This window comes from Prunus mume, linkage group LG7 (assembly GCF_029339155.1).
Source record: "Prunus mume cultivar Tortuosa linkage group LG7, ASM2933915v1, whole genome shotgun sequence".
NCBI lineage: Eukaryota > Viridiplantae > Streptophyta > Magnoliopsida > Rosales > Rosaceae > Prunus > Prunus mume.
This window is the reverse complement of record NC_142704.1, coordinates 641778-662519: the sequence shown is the minus strand read 5'-3', so window position 1 is coordinate 662519 and position 20742 is coordinate 641778. Positions and strand designations below refer to the sequence as shown.

The 20742-nt window shown below is 37.9% G+C and overlaps 4 protein-coding genes and 1 pseudogene across 4 annotated transcripts; 4 read left to right on the top strand and 1 right to left on the bottom strand.

Annotated features, from left to right (window-relative positions):
* Positions 1-6332: 6332 nt before the first annotated feature.
* LOC148915165 (uncharacterized) lies at positions 6333-8246 on the top strand (annotated as a pseudogene).
* A 2385-nt stretch (positions 8247-10631) lies between these two features.
* On the top strand, positions 10632-11851 carry LOC148915164 (L10-interacting MYB domain-containing protein-like). Its single transcript, XM_089041201.1, has 3 exons — positions 10632-10684; positions 10728-10962; positions 11063-11851. The coding sequence occupies exons 1-3, from the start codon at positions 10632-10634 to the stop codon at positions 11627-11629; spliced, it is 855 nt and encodes a 284-aa protein (XP_088897327.1). The 3' UTR covers positions 11630-11851.
* On the top strand, positions 11850-13171 carry LOC103342683 (uncharacterized). Its single transcript, XM_008246323.2, has 3 exons — positions 11850-12622; positions 12714-12776; positions 13011-13171. Exons 1-3 carry the CDS (start codon positions 11866-11868, stop codon positions 13169-13171), a joined length of 981 nt encoding a protein of 326 aa, XP_008244545.2. The 5' UTR covers positions 11850-11865.
* A 605-nt stretch (positions 13172-13776) lies between these two features.
* LOC148915163 (histone deacetylase complex subunit SAP18-like) lies at positions 13777-16068 on the top strand. Its single transcript, XM_089041511.1, has 6 exons — positions 13777-14001; positions 14094-14126; positions 14800-14910; positions 15018-15113; positions 15563-15637; positions 15727-16068. Exons 1-6 carry the CDS (start codon positions 13840-13842, stop codon positions 15757-15759), a joined length of 510 nt encoding a protein of 169 aa, XP_088897637.1. The 5' UTR covers positions 13777-13839; the 3' UTR covers positions 15760-16068.
* Positions 16069-16551: 483 nt separating this feature from the next.
* On the bottom strand, positions 16552-20186 carry LOC103337373 (PGR5-like protein 1A, chloroplastic). Its single transcript, XM_016795852.2, has 10 exons — positions 19806-20186; positions 18908-19023; positions 18574-18670; positions 18355-18455; positions 18209-18265; positions 17895-17971; positions 17509-17560; positions 17273-17383; positions 17064-17161; positions 16552-16830 (listed from the first exon to the last, which is right to left on the bottom strand). The coding sequence occupies exons 1-10, from the start codon at positions 19990-19992 to the stop codon at positions 16761-16763; spliced, it is 966 nt and encodes a 321-aa protein (XP_016651338.2). The 5' UTR covers positions 19993-20186; the 3' UTR covers positions 16552-16760.
* Between the last annotated feature and the right edge of the window lie 556 nt (positions 20187-20742).

Genomic DNA, 20742 nt, shown 5'->3' with positions numbered 1-20742 from the left:
TTTCTAAAGGCCAAGATGGCTGCCTAAGCAAAGGGTTTTTATTAAACATTGGGCTTCTTAGTTTGGGCTTTATTTTGGTTGGGTTATCTCTTGGTTAGGTTATTTTGCTTGGGCTTTTGGGCTAGTTTTCTCTCTTATACTTACCCATATGTTTGGGCCTAAGAAATCGGCTTGAGCCTCGAGGCTCCCAAGTAACCCGAGACTTTTTATTTCCCGGCCCATCAATGGGCCTCATGTTGATTTATTACCATCCATGCCACAACCCACTCAAGCAAGCCCCGGGTATTTGAGTGGCTTGGGGCCCACTTAAGCTTGTGGCGTGATTAGGTGCGGAATGATAATTCCTTGCTTAGTGTGGCGTGTCGTTTGGCGTGGCATGTGTGCAAGCGCATATGATGAACTTTCGCATGCCCAAATTGGGTTTCTTCTTGGTAAAGCATCGCATTGGGCCGAGAATTTATTTGGGCCGAACCGTGAATATTTTGGGCCTCAACAAAGTCTCTTACCTATGTTTGTGTTTGGTAGGTTAAGACAGCAAGGGGATGACATTTGATGCAATCCATGCTTGTTAAGGGCTGATTGAGATAAGAGGAATATGAGCTTAAAGACAAACCCAATTTGGGCCACACTCCTTGTCAGTTCAGTTTCGTAGGTCATCTTATAGGCCTCATTTTAGCAACTTACACAGGTCGGATAAGGAGACATCCTTGATGAATGTTGTTCCAATGGGTGTCTATTATAACATATCCCAATTTTAGCTGAATTGGATAAATCTGGAGCCCTCAGCACGTCAATGACTGAACCAAGTTCACAGAAATGTCATGTTGGCTGCCATCACATTTAATGTGGCTACATCCCTAGACATGGGCAGCCACACATGGGAGTCAAATCAGCTTAGGAACTCAGAAGGATGAACAAAAATCAAGCTTTCCATAAAGAAACCATACCGAAGCATGTATTTGGCAGCTGGAGCAATTGCAAGTATGGGCAGCTAAAGCAGTTGGCATGTATGGGCAACTGGAGTAGTTGGGAGCAATTAAGAAAGGTGTGCTTCACCAGCCAAATGGGAGGACGAAATTGCACTCTATAAATAGAGAGCTGCACACTCATTCAAAGAAGCAAACACACACATTCACTTCATCTATTACTCTCATACACACATTCAGATTCACCACAAAGAGAGAAGAGAGCTTGGAGTTGTCCTGGGAACTACATTGCTGCCAGCTAGTTCTTCTCTTCTCTTTATCCCATCTATGTATTTCTTATTTTCTTTATTCATAGTTATGTTTAACTAATCCACTTAGTTAGGGCTTAGGATGAAGCCCTAGTCATGAATATTCAATGTTATGGATGATTTTATAGTTAATTGATTTCCTTGCTTTCATTATCAAGTTGTAAATCTTCAGTTTATTATGTGCTTGATGTATGTTTTCTTGGAGTAGCTAACTAGGATTTTATGCATCTAGCACATGTTGGGAATGAGTTTAGATTCACCAATTCTACTCTCCTTCCGCAAGCAACACATGAGTGGCCTAAGAATCATTCAAGGGGTTAATAACCATATTGACTAGGACAGATACCATGTTCTAGGACTTGTGTCATTATCATATTCTCATAGAGTTTAATGACTCTTGTATGCTTTATTCTAAGTAGATACCATGCTTAGGTTGCATATTAGAGATCACGTGTTGTGTAGATACCATGCACGATTACATGCCTTAGGAGAATCATGCATCCTTCACCTAGATACCATAGGCTTGTATGCGATAATCTATTGTTGATGAAGCTTGAGTCAATTTCTATGCATTCATAACTTGGATAGGAAAACTAGTGGTGGATTCCAAGGCTCTAACACATCTCAATCATTATTTCACAACTTGTTGATTGCTGCTAGTGTTTGCTTTCGAGCACTTTCATTTCACTTTCTTCTTTTCATTTCAACAAAAAAAAACCCCATTTTGAGTGCGTGTGTGGTGCTAGGATTCTGTCCTAAACCTTGAGTAATTAGCAAGAGGTATTGTTGAATTCGACCTCGCCTTTAGCTAGTTAGTCAGTTTCTTTGTTCTATGTTTTTCTAGCATTCTAAGTAATTTAACTTGGAACCAAGTTACCATTCTCCGTGGGATCGACCTCATATTTACATAAGCTACACTATAAACGGTTTATGCACTTAAGAGAATTAAAGTTGCTTTTTTTAATAACTCATTTTAGTTGTTAAGAATATGCTCAACACAAACCCATGAAGCCCACTTCAACTGACTTGGTAGACAGACTTAAGATGGCGGTCCTTCCAGAAGTGAAGCCTTGTGTTTTGGTTTTCTCGAACTTGCCTTGAGTATGTGGGCCTGTGAATTTCTGAAACTTCACTTTTGCATCAAAGAAGGAACCATATTGTTTCTTCCCTTCTGGAGCTTCACGTGGTAGTCTTACACCAAAGGAGCTTTCTCCCTTTTTATCTGCAACAACATTGCTTTTCATGCTTTCATGCAGTATGTTCACTACAACAAACAAATCTTTCAGCTACAATTCTTGTTGTGTGGGCCATAGAGGTAAGGAAAACTTGGGATTGCATGCCCAGTTGCCTTGTTATTATTATTATTATTATTTTTTGTTTGCTGTAGGGAGCAAGACAAGGCAATTTGTCTTTGTTTGTGAATTGGTTGCTTTTAAATTGGTGCTTTGCATGTGGCGTAAGACCAACAGGGATAAAATTCAACAGTGGCTCACCACGACACCCATCTTCATCTCGGAAAATCCAAAGTCAAAGGCAAACCCCTGCTCATGATTTAATTTTGTTTTGTGATGATTGAAACCATCGTGACAATCCCCATGGATTGAGCTTGTGTTTGAGATGCTTGAAAGCATAGTAGAGAGACCCAACAATCTTGCTTGCTGTTTGGAATGATGAAACGGTGAAGGAAGAGTGATTGTGGCCCTGCTTTGCTCCAACTGGTCCCTCATAGCTTGGTGCCATTAACAAGTGTTTTTTAATTTGATTAAGACACCCAAGGATAAAAGTCATGTCCAAGTAAAATTTGAATCAACCATCTTGTTGATTTGGAACCCCTGAATCTTCCAGGAAAGTAAGCCCCTTGTCAATATAGGATTGGGCTATATGTATTTGTTTTATATAAAGAAAGACATGTGCACCACAAGTTAAGATCACCAGCAAACAAAACGAATGCTTTTGATATTCTTTCTTTGCTTGCTTTTCCATACACTTGCATAAGTCACCTGTTGCATCATCTAAAGAAGAAACAATTTGTTTCCCCTCTGGGATTTCACGTGGTAACCCACATGCCTATCTTCATGCTTTTCTTTCAGTTCCATGCTTGTATGGATTTTATAGAGATGAGCTCCTTTTTGTTGACTTGTTGGCAACAAGTGTTTCATGTGGAAGGCAATTCAATTGCCGTGGGAGTCTTTTTGATTTGTTGGGCTTCACACAGAGGATTGCAACTTCCATTTGAGAAGGTAATTACACACACTCCTCAGCTTTTGACTCCGTGGTGGGTTCACCTCCACATCTTCATCAACTCTATCTTGTGTGATTTTTTTCTCGGTAGACATGAACAACATTGAACAGGGCTTCGTCATTATGCCAATGCAGTAAGAGAAGCCTGGAGAATTCCGGGAGTTTCTCTACGTCTTTTATTGGCGCCGCAAACCAATTTTGGTTTTGTGATGGTTAGCCCATCATGATAAGCCATCCTTACGGAGTGCTTGTGAGTTGGATGTTGAGCACATCCTAGAAGTGTCTGAGCGGAGCTGCACTTCGGAGCATAGGACTTGATCTCATGATGATTATAATCATCTTGGCTATCAATCCATAGCTGGATGTCCTGGAGGTATTTGAGAAGAGGTACGCCTTAGGGTAGTTTCTTGACTTAATATGAGATGATTTCAATCATCATATATAGCCAAGAATCCACATGGGTTAATCGTACTGGATGTTGAATGCATCCTTTGAAGTCTTCCAACGGCGGTTCTTCTTTTCCTCCAGCCTCACGGCTACCTTCCCCTGCCTTTGTGGCTTCCTAGGCTCTTTTTCAGCCTCCATTTTTATAGGGTGCTTGTGAGAGAGTTTTGAGATGGAAGAATTCTCATTCAAATTGGACTCCTCCCCTTTTTCTGATTACCCTCTTCCTTTATTTATCCCTTCCTTTTCTCTAGGGATAAGAATAGAGACAAATCTGATATACATGTTGTTTCCAATTTGTAATTGAAAGCTTTTGGTTGTGGGAATCACCCCTCCAACGTTGTGGGGCTTATCTAAACCCACATTTTTTTTTTGGGTTCAACATACCTAAATATGTAAATGGCGCCAAATACTTGCGCGACAAAGAACCTACTCGTCGCGCTAGATCTTCATTTTGTGCGACCAAAAAAAGCTGTCGTCGCGTAAAGTTACAATTTCACACCACAACATTCATTTCGTCGCGTGAAGTTATTTTGTGCGACGATTTATATTCTTGTCGCGCAAAATATATTGATTTTAATTTCATATGATATATACACATATATATAATTACAATTGAATAGGGTCAATGAGTATAGCTGTAAAAAATCATCATAATCGGAGTTAAAATAACCGTTAAATCGTGACTTTTCATTTATAATCGTCAAAAAGTTTTGTCTCGTTACTTGATCTCTGAAAGTTTGTTTTTTCCAATTTTTGGAGTATATGATCTCGAAGTATAAACAAACAAGTTTGACAGTTGGATTATTGAAACTAGTTTCGTAGAATGCGTATGACATCAAAACAATATATTCACCAAGAATTAAGAGTTTATTTATACTTTCGCTAAATATAACATAAGATTATGTGGTATCCACTAGAGTAAATATCTTAAATTGACAATCGAATTAGTTCATTGTATTCATATAGGGTCAAGGAGTGTAGCTGTAAAAAATCATCAGAATCAGAGTTAAAATAATCATTAAATCATTTTATTTAATTTATAACCGTCGAACAGTTTTGTCCCGTTACTTGATCTCTGAATGTTTGTTCTTCCCGATTTTTGGCGTATATGATCTCGAAGTATAAATAAACAAGTTTGACGGTTGGATCATTAAAACTAGATACCAATTAGATACATTTATACAGATACAGTATAAAAGGTTCATGTAAATAAGTAAACTTTGCACGACGAGAAGAATATTCATCGTGTAAAACTTTACGAGACTGAGAACTACGTTGCGCAAAACTACACGACTTTGCTCAACATATCTTTACGCAACAAATACGCGCCCTCCGTCGCACAGTGTTAAAATTGTCGAGGGTTTAGGGTTGAGGGTTGCGCGACAAAAATATAGATTATTCGTTGCGCAAAATCGCACAGACCTTTCACTTTCTCTCTCTCTCGCTAAACCCTAAATCCCAAATTTTGGCGGAATGACAACCTTGCGCGATGAAATACCAGGAAGTTCATTCGAGCAAAGTAACTAATAGACAGCCTTGCGCGACGCTGTTTTTTATTCATCACGCAAAATTGCACATACCCTTCATTTTCTCTTTCTCCCGTTAAACTCTAAATCCCAAATTTTGGCGGAATGACAACCTTATGCGACGAAATACCAGGAAGTTCATCGCGCAAAGTAACTAATAGACAGCTTGTGCGACGCTATTCTTTATTCGTCGCTCAAAATCACACAGACCCTTCACTTTCTCTCTCTCCCGCTTAACCCTAAATCCCAAATTTTGGTGGAATGACAATCTTGCGCGTCGCTATTCTCTCTTCGTCGCGCAAAATTGCATGCACCCTAAACCCTAACTCCAAATTTTGGCGGACTCAACATCTGCGGCGGAATGAGTTTGTTTTCGCACAAGGTATATTTAAAATATCTTGCGCGACGCTTCTTGTTGTTCGTCGCGCAAGATCGAATAAAGTTTTAGAAACGACGACCTTGCCTCCTTCTTCCTCGCTTTGATTTTTGCCCTAAACCTCCTCTCTCTCTCACCTCACCCACTACTCCGCCTCGAATTTGGACCGGCCACAACCTTCGAATCTCGGAGCTTCCCGCCATCACCGTCGAGCCTACCGCCAGAATTTGCTTTTTCACCAAATCTGCGCGGCCTTGTTCTCTCTCCTCCGCCACCAAATTTGACACCGAGGTATAATTTATGGACTATTTTTTTTTTTCTGCTTTAGCTGATGGTTGGGTAGGATTTGAGTAATTGTTAGTTTTGGTATCTAGAATTTAAACCCTAAGTTTGGCCGGTTTTTGAATTTAGATTCCGGCCAATTCCGGCCATTTTCCGAGGTAGGTTTGAGAACAAAAGTGACTCTAATTCATGTTTTGAGTAAATGTCGCGTGTGTTACTATAGCTCATGGGCATTGAGTCCCAGTGCAATCCTGTAGCATGTCTCGAGCGCGTAGGTGTGCCTGAATTTGAATTTGATTGCCGTTTTAAGTCTCGAACGGATTTCGCCTATTGTATGATTTCCCGGTTTGATATGTTCGGACCGTTGGATCGAACTCAATCTCATGTATGTTGTACCTTGTATTTCTAGGATCGTGTCGGATTCGACGGATCGTGGATCGGAGTCCCGGATACTCCGAAATCGTAAACCCTAGGTCAAGCTATGCTTAGAATTATATCTTACTAAATTGGATTTATTTTTATGGGTAATAATGAAATTGTGCAGAAGGCAGACACTGATTAGAAGTCGTAGGCGGTGACGATCGCATGAGTTCGCCTCCTCGGCTCGGCCGTCATCTGCCGCCATCGCGCTAGCATCGATGAGACCACTTGCCGGTTGCTCTGGGGTCCCGTGCGGCATCATCGGCATCATCGGTGGCGCAACCTCTTAGTGTCGCGCCATCATCGGCTGCCAAGACCACCGACACCACATCGACAGACGCCATCGGTGCGTGAGTCACAAAGTACAAATTTTCTTCAACGCTGTGGTATTATTATTATTTTTATTTTATAGTTTTATTTGTTATTTATTTAACGTTAATTTCATCTTTCTTTGCAGCCAAGAAGAACACTCGGGGTCGTGGTCGACAGTTGAAGATCGCAAAGGTCACCCGGGTGACCAACAGTCATATCAACATCGGATACGACGAGCAACATCTGGTTGCACCGACGGCCGAGTTGCATAGCTCTTTGGCCCACAACGTTAGTCACGTCGTTCGGACCCATTGCCCGATGCAATGGAAGTCTTGTAAGGTCATGCCTGAAGAGATCAAGACGGAGGTTCGCGGCCAGTTGTCGGTATGTATCCTATCTTTGACATTCTTTTTCTTTCAAACTTTATATATTTCTATTACTTAATGTATGTAATTAATTTATTGTAGATGAACTACAACTTAGAAGACCTCGACGACGAGTCATTGGCATACGTCAACAGATTCTTCGTTGAGAGGTACAAGCAGTGGAAGAGTGACTTGTACCACCATTTTGAGGCATTTGATAATCCACAAGTCGCTATTCAGGAGGGTTGCCCGAAGGAGCTGGAAGGGCAGGAGGATAATTGGGCGTGGCTCTGCGCTCATTTTCAAGCGCCCGATTTTGTGGTATTTTTTAATATTAATTTCTAAATTATTACATATTTATTACTAATGTTTATTTAACTTTTTTTTATTTCATTTCAATTTTAACTAATACGTTTTATTTTTTGTATAATAGAATAAAGCCAAAATCAATAAGGGCAATAGGAAGAAGAAGACTCTTCTCCACCATTGAGGTTCCAGGCCCTTCTCATATAGAATGGATGCATGGCGGCGGGTAATAATAAAATAGTTTATATTTAATTTTTAATATGTCTTTATTATTAATTTATTTTTTTCGTACTAATATTTTTCTTTTCTTGTTCAATTTAGGGGGGGTCCAAATTCCAAGAGATCGACGTCTTTGGCGACGTTTATGTTCGATCTGGGAATGAGTTGGCCGAGTCCCTTCATGTAAGTATTATTTAATTTTAATTCTCATGTTACGCATTCAAGTTTCAGGGTTATTATATGAATGTTTTAATTTATATTTGATGTTATGTTAAACAGACGACGATGGTGGAGAAGAGCCAGTTGGTTCTTCAGGAGTCCGTCTCCCAACTTCCTCTCGATACTCCGATTGAGTCTGTGGATCCTCCACAGGATGCTGGGTTTCAAATCTTGACGGAGATGTTGGATCGGACTCTCGGGAGAAGGCGATGACATATTGTCGAGGATGGGGAATGCCAGACGGAGGGAACCTAGACCTCCTTCATCAGCGCAATCAAGCATCGGTGATCGCTTTGTGACAAAGGTGGCCGAGCTAGAGGTTAGATGTCGTGATTCTGCAGTCTCTCGCGGTTCGAGATTCCCGTCCCTCAATTTGATGCATCGACCTACGCCTCGTGGGACGCCAAACCTCGAGCTCGCCCGAGCATGCCCACGGACCACTGCCTCAGGACGCTCAAACCTCCGAGTCGCATATAGACGACCAAGTAGATTTTGCAACATTATTTGATTAGTTTTTTATTTTCATAATTATATTTTAAACATTTCTCTTGTATATACATTTATTTTATTTTATATAATTTTTTGTTCTTTTCAATTCTTTTTTTATTGCAATTTCATTTTATTACAAAAAAAAAGGTATTAAATTAAAATAATATATATTACTTTTTTGTTTTTCGAAATAAAAAAAAACGGAAAACTACATTTTAAATACATATATTTTATTCTTGCGCGACAAAATCATTCGTAACGGAATCTTCATCGCGTAAATGTTGGCGACACGCATTGCATGACGAAGAAAATATCGTAGCGCAAATAGTTGGGACACGAATCGCATAAAGAATATTATCTGTCTCGCAGTGTACTCGCGACGATCATGTTGTCATCGCGCAAAGGTTTATGCGACGAAGAGTTGTCTCGTCCCTAAACCTTTTGTGCAGCGGAGGTTAACCGTCGCACTGTTTTGCGTGACCAATGAAATAAATTGATTTTGGTCGCGCAAAGTCCTTCTTCACGCTCTTTACGCGACGAATCATGCGCGACGACTTTTCTATTGCGCTGAATTTTGTGCGACTAAGGGCTTGTTTGGGAGTGCTTTTGGAGCAGCGAAAAGGGCTTCTAAATGGGTGAAAGCGCTTATGTCTTTTAAAAATGGTGTTTGGCAAAAATTGCAAAAGCGCTTTGGGTGAGATCCAAAAGCACTTGGAGTGGTTTTATAAGAAGCACTTGAGAGATGCTTCTTCTTAAAAGCGCTGCAGGACAAAAACACGGGAAGCACTTGACTCCCTTTAATGAAACTTTTAAAATGCCAAAAATACCCATATTTAATTTTTTTTAATGCCAAAATACCCTTGTTCTATTTTTTATCTCTATCTCCTATTAAAACCAAAACTACCCGCGAAATATCAGACGCCAAAACACCCAACCCTAAGCTTCTACCCGCGAAATATCAAACGCCAAAATATCAGACACCATCTCTCTCACACAATCTGCTCTGGCAGGCAACAAAGCTTCCTCACCCTTCAAAGAACACCCTTCTTCTTCTTCTGCCTTCACATCCACAAAGTCACAGCACACACCAACTCTTTAGATTTTTTGGACTTCATACTTCAGGGGAATTCCATATCCTGGTGGACTTTTCATCTGTTATATTTCTGCTTCTTCTGAAAGAGAGGTAAATCATTAATTATTGTTAACATATCTTGCTTAAATCGCATGTTTTTGTTCTGTTAGTTGGTTCTTGTTGTTTCCAAATTTCTTGGCTTTTTTGTGTGTTCTCATAAATCCCAGCAATTGAACTTGAAAAGTTCCTGAATTTTTCGTTGACCAACAATGTATTGAAAAAATAGTAAAATTTTCTGACCTTGGTTACGGTTGCAGGCCGTGGATTCCATGGGTCATCACTATCAACGAACAGCACCTCTGTAATAATGAAAAATAGATTATATATACCCTTCTCATGTTTTATTTTTCCTTTGATATTTCTTTGATTTGGTCACCGTTTTGTCCTCTTGGATGGATGCATGCAAAAGGAAGTTATTTCATGCCTTAAGATGGTGATAAGTGCTAGAATCTGATTATGTTTCCTTGGATTATCTAATTATTTGTATTATTGTATTTCCTTTCATACATGTGTATCCAAACTGCTTTGGTTACCAATAATTTAAGGTGGTTCAATATCGTTTAGCATTTTAATTAGTACTGCTGTTTCATGATCTCTCTTATAAATTTTGTCTTTATTTATGCTGTTTCATGCTTTAATACTCTCTCACACTCTCATTAATTTTCTGTTTCCTGCTTGCTGAATTGTGAATATGCTGGATATGCTTGGTGAATGTTTAATGTGTTGGAAATTAGTGAACGTAGGTGAGTCATTGAAGGTTTGATGTGCTGGAAATTAGGATTGTTGATGAAATGTTTATGTTTTGAAAGTTTTAAATTGATAGAATGCTTAGTACTTGAAAGCAGGTTGGGTTTGACTGAACTTTTTATGTTTTGAAAGTCAGTAGCAGGGTCTGTAAATAATAGTTTTTATTTTTTATTTTTTCAGTTTTTTCGTCAATTAAGTTCTACAGTTTTTTTCTTTGACAAAAAAATAATAGTTGCATAGAAAATATTTAATTTGTGTTCATTGTACAATCTTCTTAATAGAGTAATGTCTAATAATATGGATAAACCATCACAAGATGAATGTGGAGAAGAAAGCAAGAAACAAGGAAAGGCTCATTGGGATGATGAGGCTCTTGATGCATTTATAAAAATTTGTGTTGTTGAGACAATAGCTGGAAATCGACCAGGTGCCATTTTAGTAAGCAAGGATGGAAAAATGTTATAAGGAAATTTAGTGAGTTGACTCAAAGGACCTACACTCAAAAGCAACTCAAGAACAAATGGACTGGACTTAAGAAAGATTGGCAATTGTGGACATCTTTGGTTGGAAAAGAGACTGGTCTAGGATGGGATCCTGTGAAGAAAACCATCAATGCTAGCAACGAATGGTGGGACAAGAAAGTGAAGGTGAATTTCTTGTCATACAATTGAGTTACATTTTCTTAGACCTAAAACTAATATACATAGTTTTGTTAGGACTTTTTCATTTAAGTTGATATTATTGTAGGAGACTCCTGAAGCAGCAAAATTTCGAACATGTGGATTGAAACATGCTGATCAATTAGACATTTTATTTAAGGATATTGCTGTGACGGGTGATGGAGCTTGGGCACCATCACAAGGTTTTGTCTATGATGTTGAGAATGAACTAACTCGTCCAACTGAAAATAGTCATGAAGATGGTGTGTATGACTTGGAGAATGGTCTGGAGTTTAATGATGGCCTTGATAATATAGATGCTATTGATACTTCTCCTAATATTGAAACTTCCACACAAGATAAAGCAAAAAGAAAAAGGGATGGTAAAAAACCTGCAGTTGGGGAGAAGGTGATAAAGCGATTAGATTCTATTTTAGAGTCAGTAGCAAATCGAAGTTCTAGAAACAACGACAAGCCTGGTTGTAGCATTGAAGAAGTTATGCAAGTTGTAGAAGGCATACCTGAAATTGTTGAGGATGATGAGCTTTTCGTGAAAGCTGCAGATGTCTTGACTGAAAGAAAGAATAGAGAGATGTTTGTTGCATTAAGGCAAGCCAACCGACAAATTATGTGGCTTAGGAGCAAGAAAGTTTAAATTTAGTCTTGGTTACTTTCTTATTTGTCTTAAAATTTTGAGTGGTTTTGAACTGATATTATTAACTGTACTTTATCTTTTTTATTGTCATATTCAGTTATTATTTTGAGTGCTATTTTTCCTTTTTTTTTAATGAGGTGGAAGTGTTATTTTAATATACCATTCTTTCATACATACATACATACATACATACATATAAATAGGTATATATAAGTTTTTTTGTTTTATTTTTACAGATGAGTTCTAGTGATGGTGATGGAAATAGTACACACTCTTGTACAGATGATAGTGACGATGAATTTTATCAGTTGATTTCTGTAGGATGTGTTGTAGCTATTTCTGAATGGCTTAAATATGTTGACAAAGAACCATGCAGGACTTCTTCGCATACCGGATATAAATGGGTAATGGATGTTTTAAATGGTCATAAGGTAAGGTGCCATGAACAATTTAGGATGGAAAAACATGTCTTTATAAAATTGGTAGAGACATTTACAAGTTCATATGGTTTGAAAGAAGTTGGAGATATACCATTAGTTGAGGCATTATCAATGTTCCTCATCGTTTTAGGTCATGGGTTCACTAATAGAATGGTCCAAGAAAGGTTCCAACATTCTGGTGAGACGGTGTCAAGGTGGTTTGGGATAATGTTAGATGTTGTTTGTCGCATGGCTAGTGATATCATAAGTCCACAAGACGCACAATTTAGGAGAGTTCCGGATAAAATTAAAGATGATGATCGATATTGGCCATATTTCAAAGATTGCATAGGGGCAATTGATGGTACACATATACCAGTAATCGTGCCTAGAGAAAGACAAGTACCATATATTGGAAGAAAAGGTATCACTACCCAAAATGTTATGGCTGTATGTGATTTTAATATGTGCTTTACTTTTGTGTGGGCTGGATGGGAAGGTGCTGCTCACGATGCACGAATATTCATGGAAGCCTTACGAAGACCAATTTTAAAGTTTCCTCATCCACCTACAGGTAACTAAATACATATATTTTTTCTCCAATTCAAATTTGTTTTAATTTGTGATATAGTAAATAATGCTCATGTTGTTCTTTGTTGTTATAGGTAAATATTATCTAGTGGATGCAGGCTATCCACAAATCAAAGGATATTTAGGGCCATATAGGGGTGAGCGATATCATCTTCCTGATTTTCGACGTGGAAGTCAACCAAGAGGGAAGAAAGAAATATTTAACCACAGGCATTCTTCCCTAAGATGCACAATCGAAAGAACTTTTGGTGTTTGGAAAAATCGTTGGAGAATGATAAGACAAATGCATAACTTTCCTATGGAAAAACAAATACAAATAGTTGTTGCTTCAATGGCTCTTCACAACTTTATAAGATGTCATTCTATGACAGATCAAGAATTCCAACCGTATGATGATGATGATGAGCTACTTCCCTCTGGCGGGGCGGGAGTTACTATAGGGGAAGAGATGGTTGAAGAACAAAATCTAACCCATGGGCATGAGATGGCTGACGAACGTGAGAGAATTGCAAATCTTCTTATGTCTGGTTAATTCTTTTTTCATTTTCAAAAAATGATTAAAAATTATACTTGGTGAAATTCATACTTTTTTAAGTCGTGTTTTTATTTTGAGATCCTGTGAATTTTTATTTCCTATATTTATTATAATATTTTGGGATTCTTTAAATTTTTGTAAAGTGCTTTTAAAAGCACTTTTACTGTGTCAACCAAACACTCAACAAAATATCAAAAGCGCTTTTATGTAGTGTAAAAGCACTTTTAAATGTGACATCCAAACAACAAAATGCTTCTTTGTAGAAGCGCTTATGTCATAAGCGCTACTGGCATAAGCGCTACTCGCATAAGTGCTTCGAAAGAAGCACTCCCAAACGAGCCCTAAGTGTATTTTTGCACAACAAAATCTTCTTCGTCGCACAACGTGTAAAATGTAGTAGCGAAACGAGTCATTTTCTACAAAGGTTTTAAATTTTTGGGTTATTTCACCATAAAACTCAAATAACAGTTTTGGGTTAATTTAACATTTATAGAGTGATTGGCAACTCCATGGGCTTTTTCCGGCCTTTAGGTTCAGTGGGCTAAGGACCCATGACCCGTATCAGTACAGTACAAATTCAACTACATCAACCCAAAGTCACAAAACTCAAACCCGAAAGCACGAAATCATTCTCGAACCAAAAAGCTCAGGGAAGGACTTCAACAATGGAGAGGAGAAACAGAGACGACAAGATGGGCGGACCGGGTCCCCAGAACCAAGCCCAGACCCGAGGTCCACCCGGCAGACCCCTCCCTCCTCCTCCTCCTCACTCTAGAGGTCCACCGCCCCCGCCCCCTCCCCGCCTCGAGCCCGTCGACCGTGAAAAGGTACTCCCCTTCAAGCTTTGCTGTTTGCTTCTTTAGGGTTTCTGTGTTTTTCAAATTTTGTTTTCAACTTACTTTCTTGCTGGTATGTGCAGACTTGCCCTTTGTTGCTTCGGGTTTTCACTAAGGTATGTGCAAGTCCAGTTAGTGTTTTATTGATTTATTTATAGTTTTTAAGTATTTTATTGTTGTCAAATTGGGTTTCGGAAATTGTTCATGACTGTGTAGTAGTTTTCAGCTTCTTCTTGTGCTAATTCTTTTTCTATATTCAAAATCAGATGACCATTTTAAAACTTCAATCTTTACTTGACTTAAAGGTCTTTTTGTGGAAGTAGATATTGTTGATTTTGTTGCAGAGTAGTGTTAGAAAAGCATTTCGGTTGTTTGGGAATGCTTTTTGCACCATTAGAGAGTGAAAGGGAAACGATTGAAAACTTGATCTTACAAATGTGCTTATGAAGTCCCTACTCTTAAGTACATATATTAGTGCCTCACTCTCTCTTGGCCTTTAACATGGTTGCTCTAACTAGGCTCTGAAATCAGTTCGGTAGAAAGTTATGGTGGTGATTCTGAGATAAGATTCGAAAGGGGGAAGGAGAATTACATTTGTTTTCCTGTACCATCATAAGCAGTAATAATTTGGTTTTGAAGTCTGAGGAAACTCACGTTGTAGGAGAATTTAGCAGCAGTGTTAGTGAGGGAAGTCAATGTTAATATAAAGGAAATGAAAGAGACATATGGTTTGGCTGATGATATTCCGATTTAGCATTTTACAATGTCATTTAACTTATCTTTCTGCAGATTGGAAGCCATCATAATAATGAGGATTTTGCAGTCAGAGGCAAGGAGCCCAAAGATGAGGTTCAAATTTATACATGGAAAGACGCGACACTTCGCGAGCTAACTGATCTCGTATGTGGTCCATTCTTTATATTGTCATGCCATCCTATACTCTTTGCCATATTTGGTTGAATAAATTTATATTACTTGCTTCGAAGATGATTCTAGTTCTTTGTCAGGTCAAAGAGATTGCTCCAGAGGCTAGGAGAAGAAATGCAAAACTTTCTTTTGCTTTTGTATACCCTGACAGGCGCGGTCATTTTGTGGTGAAAACGGTACTTATTACCTTCTAACTTAGTGATATATGCATGTATTATGATACATTTTAGGTTTTCAAATCAAGCTATCAAGACTTTCTTTATGCTCCACTTTACAGATAAATGAATCCTCTTTTCTGCTGCAACTGAAACTTTGCTCATTAATGTGAAAGCTTATGTCCTATCAAAAGAAAAATGTGAATTTCATATGTATCTTTTCACCTCTTTTCACCTCTTTTAAATTTGTTTTCCATAACGTTTGGCATATTCTGTGGGCATGTGTACAGTATGATATTGATACAGAGTAGAGTAGGTTGGAAACAATATAGCTTAGGTACAGATGCAGTTGAGCCATGTATATTATGATCTGTACATCATCATAGATACACCACTCGTGTACTAATGCAGATTAATTTAATTTGTTTTTTTTAAAAAAAAAAAATTGTGTGTTTCTTTTATTTCTGAAGGTTGGGATGACGCATTCTTATGGAAATGGTAGAAATCCGGATGAGAACAAGGCATTGAATGATTTTAACTTCCAGGTAAAGTGAAATTTTATATCAGAATTTTTTGTGTTCGACCAAAAAAGGAAACGATGGGTGTTCTCACTTCTTTCCATTCTATGATGTAGATTGGGGATTATTTAGATGTGGCGGTCCTATAGAGATGATGGTGGTTGCTGCATCAGCTGTGAAGCTTTTATAATGGCAGCATCTCAGATGGATTGAGTAGGAAGGAGCGAGCCTGTATCATGTTTTTCCACCTTTAGAGTTGATTTTATGCCCATTTTTGTGGATGTATTAATATGCTTTATCTGCCTTTACTCAACCATCTTGTGGAGGCCGTTCTGTATGTTGTATGGATGTTGAAACGCGTCAGGAAGTATTCTGGTAATCTTAGTACTGTTGGTTTTTCAGTTCTTGCTACATGAGAAAACACCTTATCATATATTAGCTGAATAATTTTTTAAGTATTTATTACTGGCAATAGGCAGGCATGATTAAGATTTTATTTGATTTTTAATGCAAGTGATATTAGGAAGGAGGGGGAATCGAAGGTGCATGAGTAGTTGTAGTTAACCAGTTGAGCTATAAGCCCCTTGTCGATGAAGCTTTAGTTACGCAGACTGCATACGGCCACAATGGACATAGAGTTGTGGTCCTGTGGACCATAAATAGTTCTATGTACGAAAGTTACTGAGTAATTAATTGCGATCAACTTTGTGGAGGCTTAGTATACGCATTTCAGTCCAGAGAGGGTTATTTGTAGACAACCCAAATATATAGAAAAGAAAATGCTTCCCAACTGAGTTATTATCAAAATTTGGAATTTAAGATCGCACGATAAGCTTGAAAGCTGAACTATCTGATCATGATATCTTCTCTCCTTGTATTCATATTCACAATCAACTCCTGAGATTTTCGAAGATCCAAAGAAGAAAAAACGCTGAACTATCTGATCATGATATCTTCTCTCCTTGTATTAATATTCACAATCAACTGCTGGGATTTTCGAAGATCCAAAGAAGAAAAAACTACTGTTCGAGTATATTATTCAGCACAAGAAACCACTTACACAATACAAGTGCTGATTTATGCATTACTTTTTGTGCTACATAATTGAGTTGGGTAGATAATATACGTACTCCCAAGTTCCAAATTCTAATCAAGCATTGCTTCCTTCTGGCAATGTAATCAAACGCGTATTTGAATCATAAACCAACGGAGTTCCACAGCTGCAGTCAAATATTACTCATAACAGTTAAAACTAAAGGGAACCAAAACATGCGAACGTGGATACTGGAATCAAAGATTTTCTTAAGATCAGTTGTCCACGTGCAAGTGGCCGGCTCTCAGTCACTGATGCAATGTAGGTTCCACGTGCATCAACGGCTGAGAGTCATCCATTCGATAGTGGGCGACTGACCTGGGCATTGCTCATAGAATCAATGGTTAGCTGTTTACTCACTTTGAGCATTTAATGGTGTTGGTAGCACCGCCGTTTGAAATGGATAGTATGGTCCCAAAGAAGGACACATTCTCTGTACCACAGTTTGGACAAGGGCCCTATAAAATAAATGTTACATGTTAATAGCAATATAGCATCAACAACATCAGATACATAATATTTTCATATAACTTATAAGAAGTACATTTGACAAGACAAATTCTCTGTACCTTTAAGATCAGAACATCCTTCACAATCAGTTTGGTGAGTGCCTGAGCTAAATAAACTATGACTGGAACAGCAGCAAACCATGTGAAAATGAAGCTGTATGGCTCTGGCAGCTGCAGCCCAAGAATTTATGAAAGGTTGTGTTAAAAGAGAGCACATCCAAAAACCAATGACTTTTAGCCATCCCAAAATATGTGAGAACTTAGAACAAGGAACTCTGGATATGGTGACTGCTTACCTCCAAAAGATACGTGATTTCGAACCCAGTTACATCATCCAGGAAGAAGAACCTAGCAGATCAGGACACAAGGAAAGTTAACACCAGAGTTTCAATAAATAAATAAATATAGGAAAGGCATAATTTTTATGTTTGAACAGAGTCAAAAAATAAAATCAGTTTCTACTTTCTAATCATTTTCATGAGGAAGTTGATTAAAATGAAAACAAGAAAAATGATGCCGTATTATATAGAATAAGAAGATATCCCTTCACTCAAAGAAGAGCTGTGAAGCAGAATAACATAGCATTCTCAAAACGAACTCTTTTTGGTTCACATGCATTAAAGCTGCAGCTATGGGATTGTGAGTTTTAAGCCTACATTTGATGATATGATCATTGACTTACGCCGCTAGGGCAACAACAGTTGCTGGGACATTCAGCAGGAGCATCTTCAAATAGTCAACAGTCAGGTCACTGTAAACCTGTTGGAAGCAAGTTCATTAGTACAAGCACAACCCTGTTGGCCATTTATGCCTTCATTTGTGCAAGCAAGTTAATCAGTACAAGTCCCGTCTAGAGAGGTGGGACTTATAAGGACTGGCTTTGACTAAACTCCGATTTAGTCCAAGCCGAGCCACCACATGAGGCCAATGGTATACAGCGGTAAATGCATACAATGGATACATAGAGAAAGAGCAAGAAAACTGAGCATTTCACACCTTTCTGGTACGAAGACTGCATCTGGGACCCTCAACTACAATATCACTCCCTTCCGTCTGCAAAATAAAGTTAAGATCGCAGCTAAAGCATACATATGGAGAGGAAAGAAGGAAAGAAGACATGAAACCAACCAACAAAAACAAACCTTTAGCCTCATCTTCAGTTTATCAAACTCTTCGTCTGTCAGAATTGGGTTCCCAGACACATAGGCCATTGAAGCTTCCAAAAACTTCTGTTCATCAGAGCCTGCATGGTAAAATTAAACAAGAGAAACTGAAATTAAATCTTAAAAAATATGACCATTATGAAATTCAAGATGTTGAGTTGCCAAGTCCCTTTAAAAAACAAATGAAGGGGTCCATACTTAGCATAACAACGCTGCTGCCCTCCCACATTAGTTCTTCCTTGAGATTATCAAATTCCTCGTTTGACATAATAGCTTTACCATCATAATAGAATGACTTTAGAATGAAAAGAAGAAGAAGAAGAAAAATAGTCAGTATCTTAAGCACAGATAGCTAACTTCTAGAACAAGGTAACTGAAGGAGCCATTGCGCTTTTTCCCTACATTAGTTGTGCAAGGCGACTGAGATCCAGATTTAGTATTTTTCTTGTATCTCTCTGTCCATAGAATCATAATGTGTCTAACAGAAAAACACTATAGCAATATAAAGCATTGAAATGCAGTGTAGAATTACCTGTAGAGCTTGAAGAAAGTCTTGTTCAAGTTCACCCAAAGACTTCTTCCCTTTCTTGTCTATGCTACAATATTGCAGGATCTTGCCATCAAAAACTTCCTCATCTTCAACCTTGTCTGAAACAAAGACATTAGAATTGACTCAAGAAATTTCTAAGGAAAACCAAGCAAGAAGTTTAAATTTAAGCAATAAACTTATTTGTGAACATTGACTACATTGCTTTCTACAAAGGTGACATGGAGGTAGAAAACAAATTATGTAGATGATCCCCATATCGATAAGAAATGTGATCAATAAATGTGGTATATATCGCAGAGAGGAAAAAAAAAAAACATATTCCACATTATAGAGTAAATTTCACATGGCGACACTTGTCCGTGCAAGTAAAAAAAATTTAAGACTGAATTATGAACAAGTCCCTAATTTTCTTTTGCACTACATTTAGAAAAAATCTAAGTTGATCATTTTGTTTTGTTACCATATTCTTTCATGACTTCGGAGATATAAGAACGAACCCATTTACAATATTATCTATTAACTATGCACACCCTATATAGTAAGCAAAGTGTTCAATTCATATCACAATGAATACAGCAGTGGACTTGAAATTGATTACTTAATTAGTTAATTTCAATCATCATACACAACGCTCAATCAATTTCATTCGCATAAAAAAATAATAATAATTTCATTCAATAATTACACAAAACTTAAACCAGCAAGCACCAAACACCAATTTCAAAGCCTCAAATGGATGCAACGGGGTCGTAGGTCAAGTGGTTAAAATCATTTACCTATGCACTCGAAGTCCTAAGTTTGATTCCCATCCCCCAATATCGCTAGTATAAAATTAAAAAATAATAATAATAAAAGCCTCAAATGGACAGATGATCCTAACCTTGTCGTTGGTCAGCAGTAGCCTTAGAGGGAAGAACCAGAAGCCGGCGCCGGAGACATAGCTGCCTCCCTCTGAACTGAAAAGACTCAACCCTTGTGGAGGGAGAAGAAACCGAAACAAAGGGTCTCTGACTAGAGGGATTAAAAGGGGTTGGAGATGTTAAGGTGAAGGCTAATTTGGTGGCCATTGGAAGTGAGAAAAATGCCACTAATCCTCTGTCTACAGAATGAGCAGCGCAGTAAATGGAGACCAAGATTTTGGGTTATCTGATTTTTGGTAATCTGAATTTGGGTTCATATTTTTTTTTTCTTTTTCTTTTTTGGTTGTTTGGAGGGAAAGCAGAGAGAAAAATCATATGAGGAGATAAGGTGACTGGGGAATGTGTGGAGGGAATCCAACGGCATTTTTGTCCTCTGCTTTCAAAGACTATCAAACGAAACAGTTCCAGTTTCACAAATGTTTTCAACACCACGTCCTTATTTTTAGAAACTTATGCTTATTATTATCACTAACGTCATGGGCATCAATATTTTGATACCAACATAATATATGTGATACATAATATTGCAGAGTAACCAAAAGAATTTAAATCCCCTCTCTTCCCCTCGATCTGTTGACTGTACTCCTCTCATCTCTCTTCTATTTTTTTTTAATACATAAATGTGAAGATAACCTTAACTAGATGAGTAACCCCAAAAAAATAAGAGAAAACCATAAATTTTTCAATAAGTGGGCTAGCTAAAGTTATTAGCTTAAAATTTAATGATGATGTTTTTTTTTTTTTTTTGTACTTATATTTTCTATCATTTTTCTAGAAATAAAAGTATACATTAAATCATATAAATCATGCTAATTGTAAACACAAGAAAAAAATGAAATTAGAGCCATATTATTCATTAAAGGGTGAATTTTATTTAGAAAAATACTTCTCTTTTGG